At 38.8% G+C, this 10,675-nt stretch overlaps 1 protein-coding gene across 1 annotated transcript; it reads left to right on the top strand.

Moving 5' to 3' along the window:
• The first annotated feature begins 4,817 nt into the window (after positions 1 to 4,817).
• Positions 4,818 to 9,964, top strand: Rab39b (RAB39B, member RAS oncogene family). The gene is made up of 2 exons (XM_008842049.2): positions 4,818 to 5,330; positions 8,756 to 9,964. Exons 1-2 carry the CDS (start codon positions 5,116 to 5,118, stop codon positions 9,180 to 9,182), a joined length of 642 nt encoding a protein of 213 aa, XP_008840271.1. The 5' UTR covers positions 4,818 to 5,115; the 3' UTR covers positions 9,183 to 9,964.
• Positions 9,965 to 10,675: the final 711 nt, after the last annotated feature.

Raw genomic sequence — 10,675 nt, 5'->3', positions numbered from 1 at the left:
CATAATGTTCTATATATTTAAGATAGATCATATGACAGAGCACAAAGAAGTCTCAATACATTTTAAAATCTAACTCATACTAAGTATCTTTGCTAACCACCATGCAATAAAGCTAGAAATCAGTAACTCAAAACTTTAGAAACTATACAAAGCCATAGAAATTAAACAATGTATTATTTAACACCTAATACAGCAAGGAAAAAATCAATAAGGAAATTAAAGAAATTTTTTGGAAAGATGTAGAAATAGAGACACAACATACCAAAACCTACAGGAGGCAGCAAAAGCAATGCAAGAAGAGAAGTTTATAGCAATCAAAGCCATAGAAAGATATTGAACAATCTACCACTGCATGTCAAGGAACTAATAAAAAACAACAAACTAAACCCAGAATTATTAGAAGAGATAATGAGGTAACAAAAAAACAAACCAAATGTAGACTAAAGCAAAAGAACACAAGGGACCGATGAAACAAACATAAATACACAAACCCTTAGCTAGGCTGAGAAAGGGAAAGTAAAGATTCAAATGAATAGAATCAGAGATTAACAGAGAAATATCAGAGCTGGCACCATTGAACTACAATAAAGATTATTATGAACACATATGTCAAAAAATTAGCTACTGTAGAAGAAATTGACAAATTCATGGAGGAAGGGAGGAAGGGATGGCGTAAAAAAAGAAAACTATAGAGAAATATCCTTGGTGAACATAGATGCAAAAATCCTCAACAAAATATGACCAAATCTAATCCAACATTACATTAAAAAGATTATTCAACCGAGAAAGTAAAAAAGGGCTCATACGGTGAGGGAAGAAAGAGTTCCAGAATGGATAGAACGGTACAGGTGCCATGAATGGGAAATTGGGGAAAAGGGCTGGAGGGTAAAAGAAAAGGAGAGGGAGGAAAGAGACAGAAGCAACACTGAGGACTTCAGAAAAAACCATAAGGAAATGCATTTTACTTAAAAGCACATAAATAATGTGGGAAGCAGGCAAGGGAAACCTCCCTTCAATTGTTGGCCCTGGTATTCCAAGAGACTTCCAAAACAATATAGGCTATTGCCATTACCCTTAGTTTCCTCTCCAACTATAAAGGTAAGACCCTGTTTCTGAAGACACTACACACTTCAGATATAGGACTTGGAGGGCTCAAGCTAGAACTTATTTGGAAGCCTCCTCCCTGAAGACTAGCTGTCATAGTATCACAAGGTACTATGCAAGCTGCCAAGGGAGAAAACCAATCAGTAGTTCTACCCAGCCGTAAAGTCTATGAATCACAAAAATGACCAGCCTAGTAAAATATCCCTAAATTGCAATAGTCACGCTTTTATCTTGGGAGTAACCAACAGGTGTCTAATAGGACTTAAGGCCCACTCAATAGAAGGGAATTCATACCTGCTACTGTAAACCTAGCCAAATATCCATGACTGGAGAGGTCACAGACCCTAGCGGAGAGCCTAATAGTGCCATTTTCCTAAATCAATATAGTTTCTACCTGTACTCTAAATACTTACCCTTATAGCCACAGATAAGTGTAGCTCTCGTCTCTCATCAAAGAAGCTTCTTTTTGCATTAGAGGGTATTACAGATACCCACAACTGGTCAAAATGCAGAGAAAAATGACCATAGGGTGCCTAGCCCCAATTGATACATCTATAATGCACTTCCTACACCTAAGGCTTGGGAAACATTGCAGAAGATGGGGAGGCAAGATTGTAAGAGCCAGAGAGAAGACCAGGACATCTGCTGTTAGATAGTGTCTTCTAGACATGACAGGGAAGTTGCTCCCATGAAATCTCAACGATATGGTTTCATAAACAAGATCTGCATAATGACAACAACAATCAACATGCCAGTGTAGATGGGGGAAGTTTCACAGGGTCCCACTTCTAGATGAAGACCTACAGGCAATCAATGGCCGTTGAGAGGGGGAGAATCCATATTCTCCATGGATGAGCTCCCTGAGTTTATCCAATCCCAAGTGGTCACCCTGAACACATGTACAGATGAGTAGCACAAAAGATTACTCACCACAATCAAGTAGAATTCATCCTAGGAATGTAACGAAGGTCCAATATAGATCCAATATAGGGAAATTAATGAACATAATAAACAACATCAGCAGATTGAAAGACAAAAACTACCTGGTTATCTCAATTGACGTAGAAAAGTTATTCAATAAAATTCAACACAAAAATTCTGAACAGATTAAGCATCCAAGTAACATGACTCAGCATAATTAGAGACATTTTAGAATAAGCCAACAGTTAGCATTATACTGAATTGGGAAAAGCTTTCTCTATGAGATTTGGATCAAGACAAAAATGCTCACTTTTGCTTTTATTCAACATAGTGTTTAAAGGCCTGACCAGAACAATTACGCATGAGAAAAAAAAAAGCCATCCAAGATGGAAAAGAAGTCAAACTGTCCCTGTTTATACATCTACCAAAAATTACGATTGACAAAAAAATCAATCATCAAACTTGCAGGATATCTAATCAACATACAAAAATTTTGTAGTATTGTCATATATATGTTAGATTTTTCATTGCTGTGATAAATACCCAAAGAAAATTTAAGAGAGGAAATATTTACCCTTTCTCATAGTTTCAGAGGTTTCTTCATTCCATCATGGTGAGGATAGTGTGGCAAAGCCAAGCAAAGCAGCTCACGTGATGCAGGAAAAGCGAGAGGGGAGAGGAGAGAGAGAGGGAGAGAGAGAGAGAGAGAGGAGGACGAAGAGAAGGAGGAGGAGGAGGAGGGGGAGGAGGGGGAGGAAGAGTGGGGGGGAAAGAAGATGAGAGGAGAGAAGAGGGGAGAGGAGAGAGAATTACATTAGAGGACCTTCTCTTTATTAATAATCATTTAATTCCAGCTGAGGTCCCAGTCTATTGGATGGTTCTGTCCACATTCAGGACTAGTTTTACTTCCTTAGTTAGCCCTGCCTAAATATGCCCTTACAGACACACCCAGAATTATGTTTCGTTAGTTTCCTAGGCAATTCTCAATCCAATCAAACTGACAATCAAAATTAATCATCATGTACCTACAATGAATTGCCTGAAAGAGAAATCAAGAAAATCACAATAGCTATAAAAATTAAAATACCTACTAATAAATTTAATCCAAGAGGAGGTGAAAGAAAATTATTAAATATCAGTGAAATAAATTGATACAAGATACATAGGACACAAAATCTGAAAGCCATCCTGTATTTGCGGATTGGAAGAATCAATATTGTTGAAATGCCTACACTAATCAAAAATATTTACAGATCAAATGCAATCCTACCAAAATACCAATGACATTCTCAGGGGCTGAAGAGATGGCTTAGCAACTGGGTTCCCAGTACCCAAACTAGGCATCTCACAAGAGTCTGTAACTTTACCTCCAGGAGAACTGACATCCTCTTCTCTCCTCCTAAGGTACCCCTCTCCCACACACATGTCTTTCACAAACACAAACACACACACAAATAAAAATAAAAATAATAAAAACAAATCTTTAAAATACCAGCACTCAGGATGTAGAGGCAGGTGGATCTCTGTGAGTTCAAGGACAGCCTGGTCTACATACCAAAAAAAACCCCAATGATATTCTTCACAGAACTACAAAGAAAATTCTAAATTTTATGTAGAATTACAATAAAGAGTAGCATAAGCAATTTTTTGCAAAAGAAACAAAGCAGGAAGCATTATGCTACACGACTTTGCAAAGCTGTATTAATCAAAGTATCATGGTATTATCATAAAAACAACAGAACAGAAGAAAGAGCTGAGAAGTAAGCCTCTGAATCTTTAGTCAAATGATTGACAAAAGTTCTAGGGACACACATTGAGAGAGGTTTTTTCAATGAATTGTGCTAGGAAATTAGATATACAAATGCAGAATGAAACTAGCCTTCAATCTCGCATCAGTTCCAAAGATCAATTTAAAAAGTATTAAATGGTTAAAGAAAATATAGGGGAAATGCTTCAAGACTAGAATTGAAAATGATTATTTTAAACAAGACCCCCAAAACAATAAAGAAAAATAAAAATAGACAGAATACACAAATGGGTTATATAAAAGAAACACTCAACAGAGTGCAAAGACAGCCTACAGAATAGAAAATACTTATAATGTGTACACATGACAAGGGCTTGATATTCAAAATATACAAGGAATTCTAAAAACTCAATAGCAAACCAAAAAAAACCTCAAAAATAAGCAATGAACCTAAACATATATTTTTGAAAAGATACACAAATGGCCATGAAAGGAATATGAAAAACTGTTCAATACCAGTAATCATACAGAAAAATCAAATCAGAACCACAATCAGATGTCACCACACCTGGGTAGGAATAACTATTATAAAAAACGACTAAAGATAACAAGTGCCCAAATGCCAGAGAGGATGTGAAGAGAAAAGGAAACATTTGTATCCCTACTGGTTGAGAGGTAAATAAGGACAGGTATTAGGGGAAATGGTATGGCTGTTCTTTAAAAAAAAAAAAAAAAATGAGTTGCAATTGGAGATATGTCTATGATGTTTTTATTATTTTCAAAAAACAAATTTTAGAATAAAAGTCCAATTTGATTTGATTTTTGTAAACAAAATAGCAATGGATGCATATGTGGAAGTAATATTTGCATGTTTATCTGAGCATGGAAATACGTGTAGACAATATATACTTATTGGGTTTTCATTTTCTATTGTTACACTAGCTTTAATGAATCAGTAATGTTTGCAATTTTAATGATAAATTTTTTAAAATTAAGAAGAGTGGATAAGGTAATTAGAAAGGAAAACACACTTTTTTGTGCGCTCCTCTTATAGACAGTGTGGTGGCGCAATGTCGCGTCTACGCAGAGAATTACAGTATCCCGGTTGTCGGTGATGAGTCAGAGTGCGTGGTGCTGATGCTGCTGCCATTTCATCACCTTTGCAAGCGCAGCATCCATCCCTCCGATCTCCCAGCGCCTGGGCCTACCTCGCTTCAGGCTCCCAGGCCAGAGATGCGCTCGCCGACGAGCTAGATCCGGGCTGAGCAACGCTCTCTAAGGCCTTGGTGGGGCGCCCCCTTTCGCTGCCCCAGCCCCTGGCAGAGATCTGTCAAGCCGAGGCCATGGAGGCCATCTGGCTCTATCAGTTTCGGCTCATTGTCATCGGCGATTCCACAGTGGGAAAGTCCTGCCTGATTCGCCGCTTCACCGAGGGGCGCTTCGCTCAGGTTTCCGACCCCACCGTGGGGGTAGATTTTTTCTCCCGCTTGGTGGAAATCGAGCCAGGAAAACGCATCAAGCTCCAGATCTGGGATACAGCGGGTCAAGAGAGGTTCAGGTGGGAGCGCAGCCCGGGCCCGCGAGGAGTGGGAGGGGCTTCGGGGCTTGCACCTTCCCTGGGGAAAGAGGACTTCCTGGTTCTATTCGCGATACTGGGGTGACAAGCAAAGATCTGGGGCTTCTACTGAAGCCCACTTTGAGCAAGCCAGGAGTTCAGTGGAGGGAAAGATTCACCCTGGCAGGGAAGGCCATTCTTTAAGACATTGCTTACACCACAACTCCATCAACCTTCCCCTTGGTGGCTAATAAACTACCTGGAATTGAGCGCTATATAATTCATCAAACTGAGACCCTATGTTCCCATAGTTTTTAAAAAAGTATTTCCAGGTCTCCAGATCATCTTAACGTAACTGACAGCTATAGGTGGGTGGAAGAGGGGGTAGGTAGATAGGTAGGTACTAGACAGTGTATTCTCTCTCTCTCGTCTGTCTGTGTGAACATATGTCCTAATATAAAGGAAACAGACACTGATGAATTGATTTTTTCTTGTAGCCAGCATACATTCGGTTACCAGCCAGTGGACTTGTTTCTGGGGAAATAGTGTGAGAACACTCACATAAGAGAATGCCATAAAATCTGAACACACAGAGCCCCTGACTTCTTGGAACTTCTGTACTAACACAGTAGGGAGAAACAGATAAAGAGCCAACAGCAAACTGTTGTGTTGTTTGTGTTTGTATGCCACTCCCTAATGTACCACTAGGCATATGAGTAATGAATGAATTTGTTTATTTTTCTTTCACAACCCTTGACTCTTCCTTTGTAGCATGCATTACTTTGTAACTTTATGTATGATATAGAGGAGGAAAGTGTAACTATAGAGGATGAGGCCCAAGCAAGGACAGGAAATGCCCAGAAGTAGGAAACAGTACGAATACAAAAGAAGTAACAGAAAACAAACTGTACACAAAAACTTTGCAGAAATCAATTTGAACTAAAGACAGAGCAACAGAAAACAAATAAAAAAGACTCAATACCCTATATTTATGATCATTGATTAATTTTCCATTGAACACTAAATAAGAATAGAAAGTACTGGCTAGGTAATTGAAAAAGGGTAGCGAGAATAAATAGTTACAAACTTAAGTTGCCTCTTAACTATCCATTTGTACAAAGCTTGACAAATACCTTTATACAAGTTTTCATAAGAAAGGTATCTTGTGTACATTTGCTGGGATTTCTATATAAACAATCCCTTCATATTTACTGCGCATCATTTATTATGCAGTGCTTATTTGTAAGACTTCTTTACAGATTTAAGAATAATAACCCCATCAGCAAGCATGGTGGTACAGGCCTATAATTCCAGCACTCTGGAGGCTGAGGCAAGAGGATGATGAGCTCAAGGCCAGCCTGGGCTTCTGCCTAATAAAAAGAACATTAACCTTTATATGTCATACATGTTGTAAGATATTTTCCCAGTTTGTCCTTTATCTTTTCATGTTAAGATTTCCTTTTATTTTGAGAAAATGTTTAGTTTTATGTAGCTTTATGTTGTCCTTAGAACAGGCTTTCACACTTTTCATGCTTAAATTCAAACTAATAATGCAATAATGTGAGCACTTTCACAGGCATCCACAACTTCCTTATTGATTTCTTGAATCAAGCTTTTCACAAATCAAAACCTTTGTTTATATCTAATTTTATGCTACAGCTACCATTCTCTGAGAATACTGAAACACAGGGGAATTAGGAGTTATTCCCTGGGGCTAATCTGCCTAGTACTGGAGATTTGAATTCATCTGTAAGGCCTGCCGTTAACCATCCTCTGGCTTCAGCTGTAATTCTCTACACATTTTTTTATTAACTTTGGGCCATTTTTCCTTAAATTGTAAAGTATAGAGCCGTTCATTATTTATCAGACCCACCCCAGAAGATAGAAATACTAAAAAAAAATAAAATAAAATAAACATGGGTTTTAAAAATGGGAGGCAGAGGTAGGCGGATCTCTGTGAGTTCAAGGTCAGCCTGGTCTACATAGTGAGTTCCAGGACAGCTGGGGCTACAGGGAGACCCTGTCTCAATAAGACCAAAAGAAAAAAAATTGCAATAGGGGGCTGTAGAGATGGCTCAGTGGTTAAGAGCACTAGTTGCTCTTGCAGAGGACTCCAGTTCAGTTCCCAGAACCCACATGACAGCTAAGAACCTTTGGGTCTCTAGTTCCAGGGGATCTGACACCCTCTTCTGGCCTCTGCAGGCATTGCACACATGGGTGCACTTACATATATGCAGGCAACACACATGCACATAAAATATAAATAAATCCATCAAAAAAGTTTAATTGCAATAGTCTAAAGCAAGTAATTATAGAGGCAAATAGTTCTACATCCTTTCATAAGCTCCTAGAATCTTAACCAAAGTACCACAATATATATTTATAATGAGACTCATCAACTCAAGAAATTAAAATATGTGAGATTTCTTGTTAAGATGTACAGCAAATGTACAACTAGGCTTTAGAAATACCCTAATTACAATGACTTAAATAAATAACATAACTTTGGGGATGGAGAAATGGCTCAGTGATTAAAAGCACATACTGCCCTTACAGAGGAGCTGAGTTTGGTTTCGAGCACCCATGTTGGGTGGGGTCACAACCACCACCAGGGTGCTCCAGTTTCTAAGAGCACCCACATGCACATGCACATACACACACACACATAATTTAAAATATTTTTTAAAATAACACTATGTGAAAGATTTGACTGTTTAGGCACCTTTTCCCAGCTAGAATGTGTTCAGTCAGCCTCTTGGAATTTTGTCAGTGAGTAGGGCTGCTAAGAGGTAGTTTACCCCAGAACATTTATCATCCTCATTTTCTCATTCCCACATGACTTAGAAAATACAAAAAAAAAGAGATTGTTCCTCTTCACGGAAGAGATTGACAACCCCTGCAACAGGGGTAATGATAAATAGAAAAATAAAATAAGTTAAATAAATGTTGTGGGATATCCATAGAGTTATAATCTTTGATGACTATAATAAATTCATTTTACTCTTGGAAATTCCTTTCAACTACTAGTACTTGTAATGAATTCACCAAGTTAGAGAACACTTTACAGTCCATTGTGTCATTTTGTCTTATGAGTACTCTGTGACTTAGATATTTTGTTTTGTTTTCAGAAAAGGAACTGTGTTTCAGTTATTCAGATTTGGAAGTGGGAGAGTTAATTGTGGTGGAAAATAGGAAATCATATCCCAGAGTTTCTTTCCAATGCTGAATGAAAACACCTGAAAGTTCATGAGCACTCATTTCTAGGAAGGGCCATCTCAAAATTTTACCCAATTGAAAACTTGTCATTATTATAATAGAATGGCATTTGTATTTAGTAAAGAACTATCAGTAACCAAAAACACTAGAATTAATTAGAGTGCAGGAGTATGGGTATGACCTTTATTCTTTACTTCTCTCTTGTGTTTTAGATCCATCACTCGTGCCTACTACAGGAATTCAGTAGGTGGTCTTCTCTTATTTGACATTACCAACCGCAGGTCCTTCCAGAATGTCCATGAGTGGTTAGAAGAGACCAAAGTACACGTTCAGCCCTACCAAATTGTATTTGTTCTGGTGGGTCACAAGTGTGATCTGGATACACAGAGGCAAGTGACTCGCCACGAGGCAGAGAAACTGGCTGCTGCATACGGCATGAAGTACATTGAGACGTCAGCCCGAGATGCCATTAATGTGGAGAAAGCCTTCACAGACCTGACAAGAGACATATATGAGCTGGTTAAAAGGGGCGAGATTACAATCCAAGAGGGTTGGGAAGGGGTGAAGAGTGGATTTGTACCAAATGTGGTTCACTCTTCCGAAGAGGTTATCAAATCAGAAAGGAGATGTTTGTGCTAGTCAACCCTTCCATTTTCAAAACATGCTCTCCCACCTGAACTTATAAGCTATCAAAATAATTAGAATCCTGAAGTGACTGAAGAGAACTCAACCTTTGGATACCAAGTGAGCCTCCCTCCTAGGGGTGGGGCTGTGATGGGCTCATGTGTAGGTGGATGGGAATCCTGGGTGCTGTAACTGAGGGACTAACTTGCTGACATGGACTGAATCAGACATTGCTTTGTGGACCAGGGTTGGAAGTGGCTGCTCCATATGCCCTTGGTGGAGCACATGTTAAGGGGTTGGGGTTTGGAAAGCTAGGGTCCAGGAAAACATACCTACAGACAGAACAACTGTTCCTTGGTATTTCAACTCATTCAGAGGTCATGAACACAAATATGTAAAGGGAAAACAAGTATCATGTTGGGGACAATTAAGATAACTGACAAAAAAGAGTATGCTATCAACATATTCAATGACAATATCATGCTAAACATGTGTGATGAGTATGGTTCAAAGACACTAATTTGCTTCTAACAGCTCAACTATAAAATGAAAGAGCCATATGGATCAGCTATTTGGTAAGGTCCTTTTGAGGTCTAGCATTCTAGTAAAAACTGTGTGAATATGAAAAGGGAAGGCATTCACACTATGTTATTATCACATTTAAGAAAGTGTGCACTCTTATGATAGAGTTACCAAGTATGTGAAAGAAACTGTCCCATGGAAAATGGTCTTGTAAGTAGAAGAAAGAAACACTGTAACCCAAAAGCCAGATCCTTTCCCCTCCGACCATACCTTGGGTTTCACTACATCAGGGACCACAATCTGGAGGTAAGCATAGTGTCTGCTTCTTCAGGTACCTGAAAATGACAACACAGGTATTGTGTGAAAAGAGCCCTGAGGCAAGCCCTCTGACATTGGTCCTGGGCTTAGTACTTCCTCAAGGGTAGCCCTGGAACCCCTATAAATCTTCCATTTATACTTACTCCACTTAATAGACGTGAGGTTTTTGTCCTCATCTTACAGAATAAGAAACCAGGAGCCAGGATACTCACTTGGCCAATGTCAAGGCCTACCCAATTCCTAGCTCTTTTCACTGGATTATTATACTGTCAGATGGATAAATTATTATTAATTTACTAAGTTTGGAAGATATGTGACTATAAATAAATGTTCTCTACATGATAGGGTATGTTTTCCTTGTTGTTTTACAGCTCAGCTATAATCCTGCAGGAAGCCGGGAATGAATCAAAGGTAAAGCCCATTTGGGTATTATTGACAAGAGGGCTTTAAATAAGGGACTAACTGCACAACTGAACACACATTAAAATTTTGTGGGCTCTAAGTGTTTTTTTTACAAACACAATGGACATTTTGTTGAAAGGAACTAATATAGCAATGGGAAGTGGGATGAGTATAAAGTACTCACCCCCAAATGACCTTGGTCACCTGTCTGCCATGTATCTACACTGGGCTCCCTAGAGAGTCAGCTCTTAATTCTCAGGTGAACA

This window comes from Nannospalax galili, unplaced genomic scaffold (genome assembly GCF_000622305.1).
Source record: "Nannospalax galili isolate Female #2095 unplaced genomic scaffold, S.galili_v1.0 scaffold880, whole genome shotgun sequence".
Taxonomy (NCBI): Eukaryota; Metazoa; Chordata; class Mammalia; order Rodentia; family Spalacidae; genus Nannospalax; species Nannospalax galili.
This window is presented reverse-complemented; position numbering and strand designations above follow the sequence as displayed.

Coding starts and splice junctions, on each gene's coding strand:
- Rab39b (XM_008842049.2), top strand. CDS start 5,116: ATGGAGGCCATCTGGCTCTATCAGTTTCGGCTCATTGTCATCGGCGAT. Junction 5,331..8,755: donor GCGGGTCAAGAGAGGTTCAG/GTGGGAGCGCAG, acceptor CTTGTGTTTTAG/ATCCATCACTCGTGCCTACT.